This window comes from Corvus hawaiiensis, chromosome Z, assembly GCF_020740725.1.
Source record: "Corvus hawaiiensis isolate bCorHaw1 chromosome Z, bCorHaw1.pri.cur, whole genome shotgun sequence".
In the NCBI taxonomy this organism is placed as follows: Eukaryota; Metazoa; Chordata; class Aves; order Passeriformes; family Corvidae; genus Corvus; species Corvus hawaiiensis.
In genome coordinates this window covers 16,608,376-16,629,393 of record NC_063255.1, presented here as the reverse complement: position 1 = coordinate 16,629,393, position 21,018 = coordinate 16,608,376, and the positions used below count along the sequence as shown (strand labels likewise).

The 21,018-nt window shown below is 43.1% G+C and overlaps 1 protein-coding gene across 3 annotated transcripts in view; it reads right to left on the bottom strand.

Moving 5' to 3' along the window:
• FAM219A (family with sequence similarity 219 member A) overlaps window positions 1-21,018 on the bottom strand; it is a 96,506-nt gene that overhangs the window by 27,635 nt on the left and 47,853 nt on the right. For all 3 annotated transcript variants that reach the window (XM_048291050.1, XM_048291051.1, XM_048291052.1), the window contains exon 2: window positions 11,810-11,909. In XM_048291050.1, the coding sequence (XP_048147007.1) occupies window positions 11,810-11,909 (100 nt within the window). The remainder of the gene's footprint in view (window positions 1-11,809; window positions 11,910-21,018) is intronic.

Genomic DNA, 21,018 nt, shown 5'->3' with positions numbered 1-21,018 from the left:
ACCACAAAAGAGAATTTATTTTTTCTGGACATCAGTTTGCTGCAGACCAATATACACTTTTTCCCAAGGCAACCTCCACACCTTTAGCAGTCTTGAACACCCGCCCACTGCCTCCACTCCTGTCCTAAAGTCTTCATAAGAACATCAAACCCGTGGTTTTCACATTAAAATAGTCAACCTCACCCTCCAGGATGGATTTTAATCTTCTTTGATTCAAATCCATTCCCTCATTCTACAGGAAAAAAAGCAGGACATTCATAAAGGAAGAAACGTGGGATGGGATGATTCATTTTCTTTTGTTTTCTTCTGTGTTCTCTTACACTATTTGTGGCATGCAGCAGGTAGGGATCTATGTGTGACAACCAGCCTCTGGGTCACGATCTCTTTCTGCAAATCCCCTTAAAAATCCTAATCACAGATGAAAAAAATCCCTTTGCCAATCTAAGATAAAAGTGTCTTTTCCAAAGGCTACTTGAGACATGACCAACACCAAGAAGAGCTCAAATTGGTCTAAGAAATGGAGGTGTTGCACAGTCCCCTTAGTAGCTGCTTGATTATCACCTCACACAAACACACGCACAAACACTTTAATTTGGTTCTTGTACACTCTGTTAATGACCTGTGCTAATGCCCTAATGTTTTGCTAGGACACAGTAGGTACAAAAATCCAGCTGCTTGCTCATGTTACAAAATCATTCAGCATTAAGGAATGCAAGTTAGGAACTAATTTCCCTGTCTGTACACTGGAGTCAGTAAGAGATACAAGAGAGGAGCAAATTAGTTTTAATATGTTTTTGAATTCAATCAAGAAGGTTTGGTGAATTAAAGAGAAAGAAGAAAAAGCTGTAATTTAAACTTTAAAAGAAGAACATTTATAATGGAGTGAAAATCAAGCAGCAATTGGTTTTTTCTTGTTTACCACAGGGCATACCAGAGGACTGCTTTATACCAGTGCATGCAACTCACTGAAGTCTACCCCTGCAAATCTGGCTGTGGTTATGAATCTGTGTTATCTGAATCCAAAAGTGTAACTAGACAGAAGTTTTGGGGTTTTTTTGGTTTTTTTTTTTTTTTTTGGGTAATGAGCAGAAACTATATGACATCTTAAAAATCCAGCCTGGAGTCCTAGCCAGAAACAGGATCACAGGATTACTTCAGCTGGAAGGGACCTCACGAGCTTTCTAGCCTTGCTCAAAGTAGCATCAGCTATAGGATCAGACTGGGCTGCTCAGAGATTTATTCAGTCAGATTTTCAAAACCTTCAGGGTTGGAGATGACATGACCTCCCCGGGAGAAGTTTTCCCATGCTTGACTGTCCTCATGGTGAAAAAGGATTTCCATAAGGTGAGAAAAGTAACAGGTTGGGAATGAAGTACCCACCAGATGCTCCAGGCAATTTACTGCCAACTCAGGCACGATCCTGTCATTCCTCAATAGCACAGAGGAAGTTCCACATGAAGCTTTTCCTTAGAACTCTCCAGATTATCCCAGTCATCTCCCATCTGATGGTCATAACCAGGTAAATGCAGACAACTGGACAACTGGCACTGTGTTTTGTTTCCTTTAGTCCTGCCCTTTTTCCGTTGTCTATCTGCCCTGCTTTGATGCAGAGGAGATTACAGCCTAGTTCTAGGTCAGATGAATGTGCTGTAGAGGGTTCCATTCACCTTATCAACAAGACCCAAAGCAGCAACAGCCTTCTCTAAAGAGGTCATGACTCTGATTTCCAGCGAGAGGGAAACTCCTGGGTACCCAGGAATGTTTAATTGCAGATAGAAAGAAGAACATTGCGAACAATGGAGCTAAGATCATGTCCTTGCATTGACCATCCCCTTCCAGTGAAGGACAGGAAACCCAAAGGACCCAAATTCAAACTCAAGGACGGTTGTGTATTGTAGCTGTTCTGCACACAGGCAGATGGGAATCAGCTACGTGAGCTCTGAGGAACTAAAAACATGATATCTGCCTGCACAGAAATAACTACGCCAAAGTTTTGCTTTCACATTTTGCTTAAACCCCTGCCCCATGGATCAGAGGCTGCATAAAGCCACACTTCAACCTGACAGCTGAAGCATTCAGGCAGAAACAGAAACTGAAGTTGAGTCTTTCATGTTCTGGCTGAAAGTGAGTAGCTAAAAAAGGCATAGCTGCTTTGTGACTTGAGTGTCCCAAACTTTTTACGGCCAAAACCACCTTGTGAATTAGACATGAATTTGTGAAGGATTTTTGAACCATCAGTTTTATGTTCTTGCAGTGAACTTAAAAAAAACCAACATAGTGCTAGAATTTACTAGGGAGTCTACACCCAGAATACCTGTTTTTCTTTAAAAAAATGTAAGCAAAACCTGAAAATCCAAATTTAAAAGGCAGCTTCCATTACGGATTTAAACTACCCATGCTTGACAGAATCACTTTAAATATTAAGTATACTAGCCCTGTTCAAGACACACTTTTTAGCAGTGTCATTTATTATGTCAAACACAGTTTCTCAGATGAGCTTATACAAAGTAAATTGTCTCCCTTGTACTATTAATCTGTTCTCCCAATTTTCTAGTCCTAGAACCAGTACTTAAAGTAATTAATAAAAAATCCTTCCTTTTTTTGAAAATGACCTCTTACTTTCAGGCTGGGTAGTGATGGGGGACAGAGAGGGGATGTTTTCTGGCATTGGTGTAACTTGGGAGCTGAGTTGCAGCAAAGGGACTGCCAGCAGCCCACAGGCTCTGAAACACCTGGTGTGATTAAACCTTCTTCTCATAGCCAGCTCACAGTTTACTCATGGCAGAAGGCAGTTTAAAACTTATGAGCTTCAGACTAGTGAGCTAGACAGAACTCCGCCATTCCTCCAGAACACATTAACACCTGCTGACTTGATTGTACCAATTTCACAGCAGTGATCAAAAAAAGAAGGTATGTGGGTTGTTTGGAAAAAGTGGGGATTGCCTTCCACTTAGAGCAGAAGGCAGAAAAAACCCCAAAGTTATAGCAAAAAAGGAGATGGTTTAGGGTCTACAGTAGAATTACCTTAAAGCTCCATAGAGGATTTATTTTGTTGTGCTATAAACAGTGTTACTTTATGACACAAAGGGTTGGAACACTCACAAAGGCTTACGCTGAATCAATTCAAGCTCTTAAGGTAAGGAGCAAGTGGGACAAAAAGGGCAGAGAATTAAGGGAAAAAAATATTTGGGCAGAGTTCAGGTGAAAGGGACATGAGCAAGAAGGAAGGCAGGAGTCACTGAGAGCAATGGCTCAGCCGTGCAGTCTCTAAAAGTGAGGATGGATAATTTCACTGATACAGAAAGTGGGAGGAAGCCTGGGAGAGGAACAGTTTGCAAAGCAGCATGGAGAGAACAGGAGTCTACTACTAGTAGGAGGCAGACACAAACAGATCACAATGATTACAGAGGCTGGAGATGATTCTTTGATAAAGGCTTGGATCTTTCTCCCAAGAATGTACGTGTTACCCCTCCTTTCCCCTTGTAACGGGACTTGGGGAAAGGACATAAATATTGTCTATGGGGCATGTTTTCCTATATGTCAGTTTAGGAACAGTTTGGACAACGCTCAAACATTTTAAAATTTGATGAAGAATTCCTCCTTTTCCTTCTGGAAGATGTTTCAAAAGGGACACCACAGCTATTTTGCACAGTACCAGGCTGCAAAGTCTCATTTCCATGAGTGATGCAGAAAAACATACCCTCAGCACAAGCTATTCAGCCATGATGCAGGCAGCACTTAATGCTTTTTGAATGACAGTTGTGTTTAACAACTGGACAAATGGGATCAGACTGTCCATTTACTGCTATGACTTTTTTCTTAAATAAAATTTTATCTTGGTAAATATATGGTATCTGTAAAAACAGCTTTATTTTCCTTCAGCATGCCCTGCTTTATAGAGAATGACTGCCAAGAGGAACAAGGAAAGAACTGTGCCTGAAGTTTGAGGTTTGAAAGAAACAGAGAGGTGCCAGAAGACTTTCTACACACGGCAGAGCAGGGAGGCTGTGGTCTTTCCTGGAGAGGTCACTGCCTTGTTCCTGTCAGGAGTGAAGTGTCAGGGTACAGGCAAAACTCCCTCTTAGTCCCAGTCAGGACTCTGAAGGTTCAGAGGCCTTTTTGCACAACTAGTCCCACTATCCTCACTGCAGCTTAATTCCCATTCCTAAAGCTTCTCCATAAAGCAGTGGTGTGGGTTGGTGTAAGAGGCTGAGATGCTGACAACAGCTGAAACTGTTGAGTTGCTTCTACCAGTATGCAAACCTAGAAAACATGTGCCCAGCACAGGCCCATACTGCTTCATGTCCTGCTTCAACCACCCCTCCCTCCATGGAGAATTACAGAGTGGTTTCTCCTGTGCTGCCTCCTGCTTTTGGGAATTGCTCCTCCCAAGGCCTCTGGACTGAAACTGATGGACATGATGAAATGTTACTGTTGCTGACTGGGCAAAAACTGTACTTAGTTTGTTGCTGCCACAATGAACATGGGGTACACATGGGGTACTTGTCCTGCCTGCCACATTAGAGCTGGGCCTTGCAGGTGGTTCTTTGGCTGCACCACTGGCTGGGTCTGGAAACAGGGGGTTCTGGTGTGCACAGCTGGATGTGACACTGTCTGCTCTGCCTGGAACAAAGACTTGAGTCACAGAAGAAGGGTTCCTTGGGTGTACCTCTGTTCATGCTCAGGTGAGGTCTGCATCCAGGACCACCATGGTACCCTCCCCTAAAAAGAAGTCTACTACTTACAGGACACATAATATGGATGACATCCTTGTCTATTCTGCTCTCCTGCGGTGGGGGAAAACAAGAAAACAGGAAAGGAAAACAGAAACCAAGGTTTTTGTGTTTTTCTGAGTTCTGAGTCTCCAAAGGATTCTTTAGTATCTCACAGAAGCAACATGAAGTTTTCAGGTTGCTATGAACATCCTCTGTGTCTAAGGATAGCAGCTAAAAACCAAGAATTGCAGTGACTTTACTATACCAGGACATGCTCCTTCCCTTTGAGAAGTGTATGTTATTTCTATTTAATAGAGCTTGATCTGCTGATGGAGCATTTAGTTCCCACATTCAATAAGCAGACAGTAACCTTTCCCTGTTAAGAGCTGAGTGTGCAGCACAGAGAAGACAAAGTGGCAGCCCACATCACTTGAAAATCAGAACAAATTCAATTAACCATCAAGTACAGTTTAAGGCTCATCATTAATAAATCAAACACATTAAATAAATGCATCACCCAACACTGTCTGTAGATGCGGTGGTCTGTTCTGGAGCCAATTTACATTAATTATACTGGACTATACTTGCTTCCTTCAAGTGCTAGGCAGAAACTCATCTACCTTTGGAGACATCAGAAGGAACTACAGAAATAGCAACACCTGGGTAGCTCAGAACTGGGGAAATGTTACACTGGTGGAACCTACATTTAAGGACACAGGGCTTTTGAGAAGCCAGAGAACAGTATTACTGCCCTTTTCTGTGTTGATTTTTTTAAAGATACCGACATCTGAGCAGGCAGCCTTATCATCTCAGTTGCTGTTAATCTTTTTAATGTCAGGAACAAGCTGTAAATCACCTTTGGGGACCTCTTTCTTTTAAACCAGTTCTCTACATACTTCACAGAAAACAGTGATGAGAGTAACACATACTTGTGTAACAAGACCTCTGGACAGACCACTGTGTGGTGCTGCCTGCTGGGGTTAGGCTTTGCTAGACCAGGTACTTTTTACTGTCCTCACTACTTCAGTTACTGAATTTTTTCTCCTTTTTATCAGAGAATCTCAACAATTTGCTCAATTTGTTTTTCCTCACAACCTTCTGAGCTGCTTTGCATATTTGAGGTGACTGACTATGGTGGGCAAGACAAAGAAGAGAACCTGTAATTTGCAGCTCTGGGCTTCTCCTTCAGGCATGAAACCCCCATTCAGACTCTGGATGCTGTGGACCATTCTCAATACAAAATAAAATAATTTATGCAGAGGCAGATCTTCAGGATTACCTCTCCTTTCTAGACTACTACATTGTAGACACCATAAAAATACGGAGTAGCTAAAGGATGGCCAGGTAATACCCCAAAATTATCCAGTTACCTTACAGTTTCCTTCTTCATGAATTTTTACCTGAAGGAGTATTAGCCAAGAGTGGTGTGTGCAGCACAAGATATGAGTGGGTGTGAGTCTGTTGGCCTGTGAGGTGTGTTGGTACCCAGGAATGTGTCACGGGAAAGGGGCACATACCACCGTGGAGGGCTGGGACAGGCCAGTGAAGCCCTGGTGCAGTGGCATAACAAATCAAGCAAAATTGCAGTGATACAAAAAGCCAGGTCATTTGGTGAACCTCATGCCACATCATTCCCATATTCTTGTGCTCGTGCTCTGCTTCTTGGATTTTGGAACCTCCCTTCCCTCTGTCGCACTCCCTCACACATTCCTTCCTGCCTGGAGCTCTCTGTTGAACTCCAGTGATTGCTTTGTTCCAGTTTGTCTGAATGGCTTTACTCTTCACCCAAGCCTGTCTCAGGCACCTCTTTCTTTCTGCCCCTCTACTTCTCGTCTAACTAATCTGCAATAATATGCCTGTCAGCACTGGTTTTCTGCCCTCATCTTTGCAGCTCTGTCTGCAGACAGCCCTACTAGCCTTAATGTGATGCAGCTGTTCACTCTCTCATCCTCTCCAAAAAGAGCCTGGAAATATCCTACAGGAAGGATGCTACCATAAATCTGTGTACACCATTTCTCTTATGAATGGAAAGAGTAATAAGAGATTAAAAAAACGTTTAAATAAATGCCTCCCAAGCTCCATGAGACTTCCGAGTGGTGGGCTGCGCTTCTGTCTTCATGAAGAAAATCAATAGCAGTGCTATATTGTTCCTGCTCTCTGGCTTCCATCCTGCCCTTCCCCCCCGCCCCCCCCCCCCAGCCCTGTGCAATGCACAGACTGTGTTCAAGGAAATGGGTGCTCCCAGGGGAGCAAAATGGCTTTCTGCACTTAAGGTAATGATGTCACTTGAGGTCGCCATGCAAACAGTTATGGATATGAAAATCTGTAGTTTTGTCAACAGAGCTGGAACCTGGGGACCTAGCTTAAGAGTTAGAGCCTTTTTATAAAATGTTTCCCTAATTTACCTACAGAGCATCTTCTCAGAAACAACAGCTGCTGTACCTAATTAGCATTAATCACCTTGTTACAGAAGAGCAACTGGGAATAGTACAGTACTTGAAATACTGACAAAATGATACACTAATGGCATTGATCTGTCCAGTCTACTTCAACTTCCCCTTTATTATTCTGTTTTCTGTATGAACAGCTTCAGAAGTCACAAGTTTTGGAGCAGACTGGGAAGCGATGATGCAGAAAAGGAGCCACAGATGGGGGCAGATACAGAGCCTTTCAGCCTACGCAAGATGCTTGCTGCCTGCTCTGTTTACGACTGCACTTCCCAGTTCTGCATCCTGACCTGCGGCAAGAGCAGTCCTGGAAGGGGATCTCTGAGCATGGCATCCTTTTGAGAACACTGTTCTGCTGTGTGCTTCGTGGCTTTTCAATGGAGAGCTTTAGGACAAGCTCTGAACACACACCCTACCCCAGGAGAAGGGGTTAAATACCTACGCCAACTGAAAGATCAATCTCAGAAGCCACATGGGGCAGTCTGTCGTTTACTGGGATCAGAGACCTTCTGTAAAGTTTCAGCCAGAAATGCACCAATTTTGTTAAGCTGAACCCTGAGGACTTTGTAGTTCTGACTGATACTCCTGGTACTATTCCTCCCAGATCACACAGCAATTCAATATCTGCCATGAATACACAGCAGCAGGCTGAAGGGCAGGAGCTAACAACACAGACATGTCATCAGCCTCTGTCTCCAGATGGATTATCTCCTCTGTTCATTTCAATCCACCAAGATGGGGCTCAGTCACAAATTAGTTTTGTCCAAGTCAGACACACCAGGGAACACCATTCTCTATGTCCTTGTGACAGTGTTTTTGCTGCTGTTTAACCCTACCAATTCTGCTTGGTCCAAGTGAACAGCATTCCAGTAACTTTCTTGAGGTCGGACTCAGTTTCTCTAGCTTAGACACTCAGTTTTTACATACCTTTATGACCCCTTCGAGGAACCTTCCAAAAACAGTGCCTTATTCCCTATGTAGTCCAAGGAGAGGAGGTGCTTACATCTAAGGCCACAGGCACCTTAGAGGGCTGAAGGCTGATGTGAGTGTCTCTGCCTCTCCCCCACATGCTCATCTGCAGACAGGCATGCAGGACATTTACTGCCAGGCTCTCAGTGTGGTGGATGTGCTGATGAAGATGCCTCTCCCACAATCCCTCATCCCACCTGTTGCTTGTTTCACAGCACTCCAACCACTTTCCACATTGCCCATTCTGTTTTAACACAAACTAATGTCATCGACTGCTAGGTAAGAAAGATGCAGACTGTGGGTAGGGATTTCAGAGCAGAGAAGGGAAATTAAAAATGCGAACTAGAAAAGCAGATGGCATAAGCTTCATTAAAATAATATCTCGTCTCCTGGGAATGCTAGGAGGATCTGTTGCCTTCCAGTGGATGTGGTGCCCTGAGATTTACACGTGGGGATTATTCTGTTCCTCTCTCTCTCCTTATCATAACTCTCCTCTGTTTTCAAAAGGCTTGTGGTATGTGCTCCATCTGGATATGGCTCCTAATAAGGATGTGCTGGAGACATCTCCTAAGCACTAATGTACACCCAGCCCCCAACCTGTGCTGTCAGGAGTCTCCTTATCAATGATCTGAAAGAAAGAAAGAAGCATGGCTGAGCCTTGCAGCTCCTGATAGAAAGACAAAGTGTGAGTGTTAGAAAAGGAACAAATTCAGAATTAATATGGATACAATATCAATAAGGGGCTAAAATTATGAACTGTGTGAACTGGGAGATCTTATTTTCCCTTGGTGTGAGGTTCTTTTTCTTGATGGCCTTAGCATCAAGCACTGTTCCATTTATAAACCACGTGTAACCTTCAGGAAGTCGCTAGAAATATAAGACAGCTGTGAAGTTTTTCCTGTATCTAACTGACCCCCCTCAAGCAAACACGTAGCCAAATGTATTTATTTAGGGGTGAAGAAACAGCCAACGAAAAGACCACTCAAGCAGCAGGATAAATCTGTGTGCAGTTTTCACACTCTTTCTGTCACACTTCAATCACTGCAGTGTCTGGAAGCAAATGTTGTATTCATGCTGGGTTGGTATTTAATTGAGCTCACTTGAACCAAACTTCCAGCAAGCACATACGACAGATTTATACATGAATCTTTGCAAACTGAAAAATGACATTTATCAACCTTCCATCAGAACATTTGACATTTGAACAATTGATTCTGATTTGACAGTGAAAAATGCCACCATCCACATGGAAAACCTGCAATAGGATTGAACCCCTAGATGCTACCATCCTCAACAATGGCTTGGCCAGTTAAGCTACTAAACATTTGTGTACCACTTTAACTTTTTCTAGCCTTAAAGAGATTAAAAGAAAATCTGACAATGCAGAATGGACAAAATGCAGAAGGGACAAAAATATCTAGTCAGGGGAATGGGGGCCAGAGCTGGGAGATGCAATGATTAAGCTGCTAGAAAATTCTAGAGGCTGGGCAGATTTTAAGAATAAGAGCAGCAGGAGCTGGTGTGGATTAAAGGCATGTTACACTGGCGACAGACAATACTGTTAGTTTCATTTTGCCTCAGGTAACCTAGAGCTCATCTGGATATGGCTAAGAGTAGAGAGCTGATCCACATACTAGGTATGTGTTCACCTCATTAGAGGGACACTGTTTCCACAGAGAGGTGTTGGAGCAGACTTCTCTCTGGAGACAAGGCAGGAAGATGCCTGTCAGTCTTGCAGGACAATTCCCCTTCAGCAAGTAGGTTTCACCCACTATTATCTTCATAAGCATACTGTGGTCAGCACCGAGTTCACTTGGCGGAAGCACCAGCTGGAAAGGAGGTCCTGGCAACAGTGTGCCTCTACCTACTACAAAAACTGTTCAAACACTTCAATGCCTCCCTTTGACTCTTTATGCCACTCAGCACTGGCTAAATGAAATAGAATTTTTCCTGTGTGGAAAAGCAGAAGTTCTGGCAGAAAGGCTAATCATCCTCTTCTATCTGATCCCCAGAAAAAAGCTTGTAAATTCTGCAGAAGTGTGACTGTGGGCTATTATCATGTATTAGTCCATTTATATAATTACTAACCTTCCAACTAATGTAGTCATCTCCAGTTGATAAATTCCAGCTTACAGAAGATTGAGTTTCTCCTGTCTTATTTTTCTCATTTCTATTATTCCAGTTTTCATTGTTTTATCCTCTGTGCCATTTCTGAGTCTTTATGGGACTTGTTCCTCCCAAATATGCTCTACTAAATTTTCTTTGCCGACTCCTGCTTTTTACGTAAAAGTCCTTAATGAACATATACATAAAATGACTATTGGAGAACTCCATCAGCAATGTCCTTTCTCCTGATACTTTCTCCTTCAACACCACCTGATGTGTTTTGACTTCCCAAGTTTCTTATTCTACTGGCTTTATTTATAATACTGAGGTTTGTTAAGGATCTTCCTCAAATTACTTCTCCATTTAATTTATATGAATTGAACTTGCTTACCCTGAATCCAAACCTATTTTCAATGATTTCATCTCCTAGAATGCTCTCATGACTTACTAAAGCCAAGTCTAAAAAAGCACCATTTCCTGTCACTTTAGTGAATCTCAGGAGGATATTTTTATTGCCTAGAAAGGCAAGAATATCACAGACTTACCAATAATAGCATCAATTGCTATCTAACCTGTTTCCTGGTGTTAAATTATCCAAAACAACTACTAAGTAATTATCTGTCTAGTAACATTAAAGAACTCTCTTGGCAGTGAAAAAGGATCTTGGTGTCATATGGCATGCTGGCAGTAATTATTTTTTACCAAACTATGAATTGTGCTGTCATTAACACACACTGCTGCTCTCTGCCTTTTCCTGAAAAGCAGCCACTGGTTTTAGAGTATTCATGACTTGCGTAACCACCCTCAATCAGCTTCAGCAGCATCCTCTCAACGTCACTTGTTCTGATGTGAAGGACAGCCAGGGGACTCCTTCCTGCTCCTACACTTTTTTCTACACTTAGATTCCCCTTTTTTATCAAAAAGCACACTGTTCCTTTGGCTTGTCTGTCATCAGGTTCTTGAAGCTGTGTGGCTAAATAGTTGCTCAGGTTTTGAAGGCAGGACAGGCATGTGTGGACTGCTCTTGTAAGCATTAGCCTTGAAAGGAAGCAGGGTCTTGTGCTAACAGGATGATTCTGCTTCCAGAACTTAGTAAATATTGCTCAGAAATAGCAAGACTATTTGTATGAGAACCTTTACAGACCCAGAAGTCCTCCATTTCACAGTAATGCAGCTCTGTCTTTTCCTGGTAGTGTCTCAACTCTCTGATCCTTTCCCTTTTGTTTGCAACTATTCTGTCTTCTCTTCTTTTTACAGTCTCTCCATATTATCTTCATTCTTTATCTGGCCAAGCCTTGATCTGAGCTTAATAAAAAACCTGTAGGTTTAAAAGAACTATGCCTTGCTTTTAAGGCATAGCTTCCTTTCTTTACCACGTCCACGAATACAGGGGCTTTACATGTTTGTAGGTCAGTTCCCTGAGTCACAGCAGCAGAATTACAATGATAAAACTGCTCTGCGAGCAGCTTGGGCCTTGCTGGCATGCTCAGCCACATGCACGGAGATCTGCACATGATCTGGTATTTCACGCCTTGGATTCAGCCTTTTCACTCTCCATCAGCAAAGACTCACCTAATTTCACTTGAAGTGGGGATGGCTTATAGTTCATGGCTACAGTCTCTCCCTCTCTTGTATCACAATCTCTGTCCGAAATAGCTGCAGCTGTTGGATCCTGTTAAGAAAGAACAGAAACAAAACAGAACGGTTTAGCTGAAAGTTCTACGCCCTCTTCTCTGAGTGGCTATTAGGCAACTCCACCCCCTTCACATTCAGGGGGAGCAGAGAACATGCTGGTGTTTTGAATGCTGAAACCCAGGGGCAAAACACAGAACTTTGGAAGCACATTTACTATCTTAAAAGTACCTCTGGAAATGCCAAATTTCAACATCAGGCTTATATGATGGATGATACTGGGAATATAATGTGGATGGTAGGTCACCAGTTCAAATTCAGCCTAGGCTGGCAGTAGTCCCAAATAATTTTCATGTGATGACTCCTTGGGGTGTTGTATGAAACACATTTACAGTTTCAGATGAATTCCAAGTGGACCACTCGATCAAACTTAAAACTAAAAAGTTTGAGACCAGGTCTATGTGAAAGTCCAGCTTGGAAGGAATGAGGGCTACACAGGTAGGAGAATTCAATTTCTGGTCCCTCTTGGGACCTATTTCATGGCTGACAGGAAAGATCTGTCAGCAGAGTACCTTTCACTGTCACTAAAATTTCCCCCCCCAAAAAACAAATCTCCCCAAACACATTCTGCTCCTGCCTCCTGGCAGACAACATGTACTGAACTCTGTGGTACAACACATCAAGAACTTAAGAGAGAAACTAGCTACCAACTCAGACAGTTCTACCACTGATAAAAATATCTGAAGTCCTTCCACAGCAAACTGCAAACCTCTCCACTTAGCACCATAGTGAAAATTAAAACTGGTTTTCAAACATGTTCTTATTCCCACCTAGAAGCCAGAAGTTAAATTGAACATGCACATACATATATGTGTATGTAAATTTGGGTATATCATAGGTAGAGCTGCACAGGCAAAGCAAACGTTCAACTTTAGGTCCAATATATGAATAAACCATCACTTGTAAGAAACGGAACCAGGCATCATAAACTAAATACTAGAATACTATTCCAAACTGGTGAATTGATATTGTCTCTCTCTCTGTTTTTGGAGTTTTTATTTTGTACACAATTTCTTGTAAAATGCAACTCATCACGGCACTGACACCTGTATGCAAAGCAGAGTCACTGAGTTTCAAAGCAAGATAACATCACTCTTCCCTCTCAGTAAAAAAAAAAAATCACTTGTTGAGGCACTCTTCTGCCTGCCTTCTCCCTGCAGTGCACTTTAGCTCTTTTTAATACACTGTGCTTAAGAGAGAAAATGTAATTTTTGAATTAGGTTCTACCTTGGTGGAAACGGGTTAAATAACATATGTAGGGTTATAAGATTTTATCAAAATCCTGCTCCTTTGCACTACCCAGTAGACTTAGACAGTACTTAAAATGGATGGTGCTTACAAGACCTCGCATTCAAGGACAAGGGCAATTTCTTCTGCTTTCACTCCTGTACTTCTCCTCTAATGTAGCAGTTTAGTAACTAGTTAAAAAGGTAAGAGCAATTTGAAAACCAAAAAAAAAGTCTCCAGGAGAACATTTAGGCATAAATCATAGATCAGCTCATGTGGTATCCTTGGAACATGGATCTGGTCTCAAACATGCCCAGATGAAAGGAATAGATCAGAATCCAAGCTACAGGAAAGAATCATCATGGTGTGGCCTCTCACCCTTCAGGGGAAGGGAGCACCCAAGATTTGTAGATGCTTGTGGACAAAAGGAATGTTTGAAGTTAAAAGGTTCACAAAATCTTATGAAGTTCTGTTAGTAAATTACACACTTGGCATGGAAACTGGTACATTCGTTCTTGGCCTCCTATTAAGCACCCAGCAGTGGATTTAGGATAAAAGAGGGAGGTCACAGGAAAGAGAAAAAGAGATACATCCCAGGGAGAGATGAATTAAAGAGGGGTAGAAAAAAAGAATATAAGAAAGAGAGAAAGAGAGAGAGATATCACCAATCCTGGCTCCATTGCTGATGCAGCTGATGGGGAGTGCAGGGTCCTGGGGTGCACACACACCTGGGCTTTGTGGGGGTACTTTTTATGGATGAGCTTCTGTGCACTGGAGGTAAATTTCTCTCTTTCTATGTAATTCAGTTACTGTGCACAGTCCGCTCTCCCAGACCTTTCCAGAAATGGGCTGGAGGCTTCAGGGTATTTGGTGGTCTCCACATCCCCCTACAGTCCATGCCTGCTTCTCGACCTCATTCCTACACTTGGGCTGTGTTGCATTGTGCTTATCTCCAGGAGCCAGGACAAGGATGTTTGTCCCAGAAATGTGCTGTTCTACCTCCATGTGGGCCCTTCTCCAGCCACATTCTCTATTCTTTCTTACAGTGTGTTATTACTAACAATCCTTGGCTGCTATTACCAACAATCCTTGGTTGGCACCACAGCCATCCAGCTATCAGTGTTTGAGACATACACATGAGCTCCCTTACCTTGGGGCTTCTACACATGGGAATAGCTAGATCACACAAAGGACATGTCTGTCTGTCAGACATGCTAGAATCCCTCCAAGAGGGATGTTTAAGATGCTAAGTGGCACCATTTAAGTCTAGGCTTCCTGGATGAGAACCTTTTCTCTGCCAGTCTGGGAAAAGGCAGGATACAGCCATTTCTAAGGAACATGACTCCAAGAGCTGGATGCGTCCTAGCTGTTACTGAACACAATAAACAAGTCCTTGGAGCCCCAATATGCTGGCTGCAGGAAGGCATGGGAGTAGACGTATTACGGGAAATGACATAGTGTGATGGCCACATACTGTCTTCTGTGCTGGTGCAGTCCAGCAGAGAGTCCACTGAGCTCAAAGCCAGAAGCCCACAGGGCAGAGGGGGAGTCTGGCCATGCCTGGACTAGTCCAGGTTCACATTGTTAAAATCATGCTAAAACTCTAAATCCAAACGAGCTCTTACTTTTTGTGGCAAACTGATTTGCTGACAGTAGCTTTTCCTTTGTAGGTAACCTGACCGTGACATTAGACATCCATTTGCATCAACAGAGGGAGGGGAGAAATGTTCTGAGGTCCCTTTGAAGATTTGAACTCTGAGCCTGGACCAGTGGACTCGGCAGGAGAAATCTCCAAAATGGGCTCTAGACCAAACACACAGAAAAGGCTTCCTTGGCCTCCAGAGAAAACTACGATGATTTTCAAGAAGTGATTACTTCCATTCTATCTAAGACACTCATCTTAAAAGGAGATGAATCTGTCCTTGGAGATGCATTTCCCTCTCCCCACTGTCTAGAGAGGAGGCCTGGTGGAGCTTCTGACACTGGAGGTGGAATGATGCAGGACACGGCAGTGGAGTCAGCCCTAGGAATTCTTCCCCAAGGTTCAGCATAACGCTTTTCAGCCCCAGCAGCACATGTTACAGCTGAGTAGGAGATCCATGACTTGCACAGAGAGATCGCAAGCACCATCAGTCTGGGCGACCACCACTGCATGCATGGACCAGGCCCACTCCTTCCAGAGAATAAAATGGATTTGAGAGGAAACCAAGCCAGGGAAGGTGTCCCCAGTGCCCACATCCCTGGCCCAGGAGTGGCAAGACACTGTCATATTTCCCATCCATCATTTTGCAGACATTCTGCAGCAATTCACAGGCCTCCATAGTAACAATGCCCACTGTGAAAACAGCAGCATTCCCACGCCAGCTCGGCTGGAGCTGTCTCTGCACAAACATGCCCTGCTTCTGTGCATACTGAATGGATGCAGTTCTCTCTCCACAGCTCAACTGCCCAGAGAAACGTTTACTTGACTGATTAGCCTTTCGCTTGTGAATGCCTAAGAGCACACTGAGATTCAACACAGGCTTTTGCTATTGGAATTCACTTGGCAATTTTTTTTTTTCACAAGCCTACCTAGACCAACACACTCAGCTCTGCCCCCAATATCAAAATCTCAGCTACATGGTGTGACTCGTCCCAGGACAGATGATGTGATTTCTTATTGCTCCCTGGGGACAACACAACACTCCCAAACAAAAGGCAAGTGCTGAGAAGTGCCTGCAGGATCTTTAGACAGCTAAAGGTATTTAATACATTTAAGGGATGTTTTTTTGTTCCTGAGGCCTCTGCATGTCTTCATTCCTAAGGAAAAAATACATTCAATCAGAGCACTGCATGAACATTTGGCTGGGGCCAGAGTTTAATCAAAGTTTTCTCCCCACATGCCCACAGCTTAATTGAGCATGCAGTGTCACAGCATTCGAATGGTGGGAAGTTTTCTTACTAGATTGTTTGTTTCTATAGGCTTGACACAAAGGATCTTGAAAACTGCCGTCCTGCTAGGAGCAGCCATATCCCACAGTGTGTACACCATGTGCCATTTCTGAACATCAGAAATTAGTTCCAGCAAACCTCTGAGGAGCAGGAGTGCTGTGAATCATCAGCATGCAGGAGCACAGCGAGAAGGTGAAAACACTTTAAACTGAAATCTGGGGTTTAAGGGAGATGGCATGCTTAGCAGGCTGTTTATATTTTCTCTTTTAAATCACTTTCCATTTTGCAGTACTTAATAAGAAAGCATCAGCTCAAGAGCCTTTCAGTCGTATTACCTACCTCTCCCAGTAACCCACACTGACTATGGGAGGGAAATTGCCCCAAATGATGGAGCTGGGTGCTTGGTACAAACTCTGCCTTCCTTCACAGCCAACACTTCTGACCCCTTGTAAGCTTAACAAGGCCCCACTTTACACTCTGCAAATCCTTGGGGACCCCAGAGCATGTGGAAGGGAATGGGCACACACAATTTCTGTGGTCTTCGGCTACACCTCAAAAACATACGTGTAACTTGAGAAGTCTCTATCTGCCCCTCAAAATCAGTCATATTTACAGCTCTTATGAAAATGTTCTCCACTTTTCTGTCTGTAGGAAATGCGATGATCACCAAAGCAGCTCTGCTGCTTTTTTCGGATAAAAGCAGAGGGGCATGATTGCCCTCATCCTCTTATCTCAAGGAAAGACCCAATATACAGGGCTTGACCATAATTTCTCTCCATAGTTCTGAGGCTTCTGTCTGTCCACCATCAGTTGAATCAGGATGAGCCAACTCATCAGGAATATCATCCAGCTAACTTGTCTCTCTCCAGTACCCACCAATGATGTGCTTGCTGTCTTCTGTCCTACTTAAAAGATGCTGGAAGTCTCAGTACCAACACGTGTGTGACAGCTTACAGTGAGTGCTTGCAGCTCAGGAGACATCTGCTTTCTGGAGCTGCCCATGTGGATTGCATACTGCATGCAAATGCTAACAGGAAAGGACAAGTCCAAGTGTTTTGTTTCTTTCGTACATCAAACATTGAGTTTGGAAAAAACAGATAGATGTTCTATGCATGAGGGACTGACTTAGTGAGCAGAAAAACAAGTGAGAAACCACACACACCCTGAATACAGAGGGTACATGTGGGTCAACGAGAAATTTCTATGATTCCAATGTTGTCATTCAGACTCTTGGGCTAGAATATTGTGCTGCTAATTAATATTTATACCTTCAGTCTCTGCCCTGGCAACAGAAAATCCTGTGCTGTTGGCAGATTCCCTCTGCCTCAAGCTGTACCATGCCAGGTGTTCCTGAGAAATCTGGCTGTCGGCAGAAAGCTTCTGGGGAGGGGACTCTGATGGGCACAGGTACGTACGTAAAATCTCACAGTGTTTTAGGCAGCAGACCTCTGCAGCCTCTACATATCACTGCAATACAGACTAAGTATCTGTGAACATGAAGTGCCCAAAAAATGCACCAGGAACAAAATTATTGGGAACCAAGATGTGCCTGGTTTGATGTCTGTGTAAGAAACAGCATAAAGGAAAGGTTCAAATTTATAGGGAATCAGATTTACAGGGGATCAATCCAAACCAAGAGTATAGATGAACAATGATCAGTAATAATGGCATGTTTGGCAAGAAAAAGGAAAGCGTCACAGGACAATGTACAGCAGGAATGGAACCAGAAAGCCTCACAAAAGACTCTCTCATACTCTCAGGCTTCAGCTTAAGGAGTTTTGGAGCCCATTCCTTCAAGGGAGATGTAATCCCCTCATCTGTCCTATGGAAACAAGTTAGGAGCTACAACCACACCAGAGCACTAGAAGAATGGAGTTGCTCAGAGAAGAAAGGGGAAGACTAAGGAAGGATATAATAGATGCGTTCAGATACGTAAAGGGCCGGCAGAGAGAAAAAGAGGAGTATTTTTTTTTTATGTTTCTGATCACTAGAATAAAAAATTATTATCTTAAATTGCACCAGGGTTATAAGGAATTACACAAAACTGTAGAGGTAAGGCTAAGGAGCTGTAAGTTGTGGCATTCTTGTTGCAAAACCAGATTAGAAACTGATGTCACACAAAGTCAACAGAGCTGATCTGGTTTTCAGGCAGACTGATCCTGATTTGGTGCAAACTGTGAAGATCCCTAGCCTTTTTAGGTCCCTTTCCCCCATCTGTCTTAACAGGAGAAGAATTTGCTTCTAGGCCAGACTTATTTAGTCAGAACACCAGTCTATCCTGCAAGAGAGGTTCTCCAAATTCCCCTATGCACTGCCAAGGACCATGTCTGACCTCCACCTTCTCTCTGGGAGAGCTGAAGAAAACAATCTTTTTCCTAGGTCTCACATGTTGAAGGAGCTCTAGAATCACATGGGATCCAGAGCAGAAGGCTCCTGGGAAGACATGATTGTCACTTTTCATCAACACGTGCACTCTGTCAGATCCAGAGCAGTCACTGTTCCTCCCAGCATCCCCACCTTCCCTTTACCAAAGTAAAAATAAATGCCATTTTGGCGACACAGTGACTGATGTACTGAAAACCATTGATAGCTACTGACTTGGTTTCAACAACGCAATAAACAACAACTGTTTATTGACTTTCTACTAGCTCTGCCAATGCACCACTTACAACATTGCTGTTTTCTGAGCAACTACTGAACAGATCTTGTTTAACAAATTAGGCCTGCAAAATCCACTACAAGATCCAGATTTTGAACCTGATTAGTTTATAATTGTAAGATAAATTGGTGTTTGAAACCATTTTATTTCAGCAATTGAGAAGCCAGCAATGTTAATACTGCTGCATGACTAAAACCTCTAGTGTTATTAATTAAACTGAACCAGCATGTCACTAAAGTGACTTTTTGCCATGTACACCTGCAGTTGGGGTAGCTCAACTTACTGACACGTAACCAGGAGTTCAGACCATTGCTTTGCTTCAAATGGGGGCAGAAGAGAAGTGCCAGTCTCCCTGCGGATGCTGCAGTGCCTGTGCTGAAATGCTCCCTTGGAACCCTGGTCACAAAGGGCCTGCCCAACTGCCATATCCAGGCTGAACAAAATGCAGCAAACAGAAAGGCATAAGCTGTGGAAAGGGAACAAGATGTTTCAGTGGTCTGTTTTCCTAATCAAAAATGACATTTGCAGCACAGGGAAGAAAATATTTTTTTAAGATGATGATGTATGACTAATCTTGGGAGTCTACAGTAGCAGAGGAAGCACCAATTCAGTAGTGAGACCAAATACTTTGGGAAAGCATTTGAGGGACAAAGAAGAAAAACGGGATTAATTACATGATTTCTGTTAGATTTCCCTCTGAGAAACCAGCAGCACAAGCAGCCCCTGGTCCTTTCCCTTCAATCAAGATAGAGTATATTTAACACCGTATATCCCTCCAGGCTTTTCTCACACACATAAGCCATCTCTATTATCACATGCATTTATAAGTTTAGTATCTTGTGCTAGCTTTACATGATTTAAATTGGATCATTAACATTGCAAATTAGAGAAATGCCACACTGCACTCCCCACTGCCTGCACTTGCCAAGTGGCTGGCATGTAATAGCTATTTAAAACCAGCTATTAACTGAGGTACGTTTTCAGGATGATTAAATATCAAAATAATTCCTTCCTTGTAAAGGATATATACGTGAAGATATTATACCTTTCCTCTTGTACCTCTGATTATACAGCTACAGCTCCAAGGTGCAACATGAGTATTCAAGGTGCTAAAGCATCACAGATTCCTTAGTAGCTATTGTAAGAGTCAGTTTAGCAACTGGCATCTGGCCAAACCAGGATCGTAAAAAACCCCATACAACTTTACAACTGCTCTTTAAACCTCAACTCTTGAGGGGAGAATACCCCTAAAATGATTAAAAAATTGAGCAACATGTCAGACCCAAGGTCACAGTGTGTTTGGAGGTCAGAGGCACAAACAGGAGCCCAGACCCTTCGCTGCACATTCCAGCTGAATCCTATGGAAAACTGCATGGCCCTAGTGCTGTCTGCAAGGGACCATGGCAGGTTCTTGTAGCGACTGAATTCATGCCCATTGGTTATTGTCGAGAGCTTATTTCAGGTCTGATCCCATCTTTACTTCTTCAAGGCTTTAACAGAGCCTCACTGAGGGGAACAGTCTGTTTTGAAACAGCTGTTCTCCACCTCAGATGAAGACTTTCACAGACTCTCCTGCATGGTGGAGGGGAACTGTGCTTCCTTCCCGTGGACAACTCTGGGGAACTATGCTTCTTTTCCATGGACAACCCTAACACCTAGCAACACTGGCTGAGGAAGTGCAAGTGGAGCCATCATTACTGACATGCCATGGTTGTTAGCATATATAGAGTGGTTTACGGATCCTCTCCACATGCAGCTAGGCTGTCCCAGCTGTACATGGAAGACAAAATCAAAGTTTGCCTGAAGGAACACTAGAAATTTTGGTTGGTTCTAACAGATACTACAGAAGTGATGTATTCTGGCAAAAAAATACCTGGTGCAATACAAATGACAGTAGGAGAGCCCTGTTGCAGTGATGTTAGTTCCCACCAATGTCCTGGAGATTGGATAATTGCTTCCATGGGCCATTGATTGGATCCAGCATGGAAAATATGATGTTATTAAGCTTTCAGAGTCTCTGGCTGTAACAACAATAGTCGGAAAAGCTGGGATGGCTCCACATCCACACCTTTCAATAGACCAAGGGCCCTAATCAGTGGTTCAAAGTCGCAGCTATTACTAGCATACATCTGGGGTTACTTGTTCTTTTCCAGATGGTTTGGGTTTTGTTTTTGTAAGGCAGCTGATTTTTACATGTTCAACTTCCATACAAGTGTAATGAATGAGGTCTTGCTTTTCGCTTCTGGAGTATCACTGGCATCTTTAATCCAAT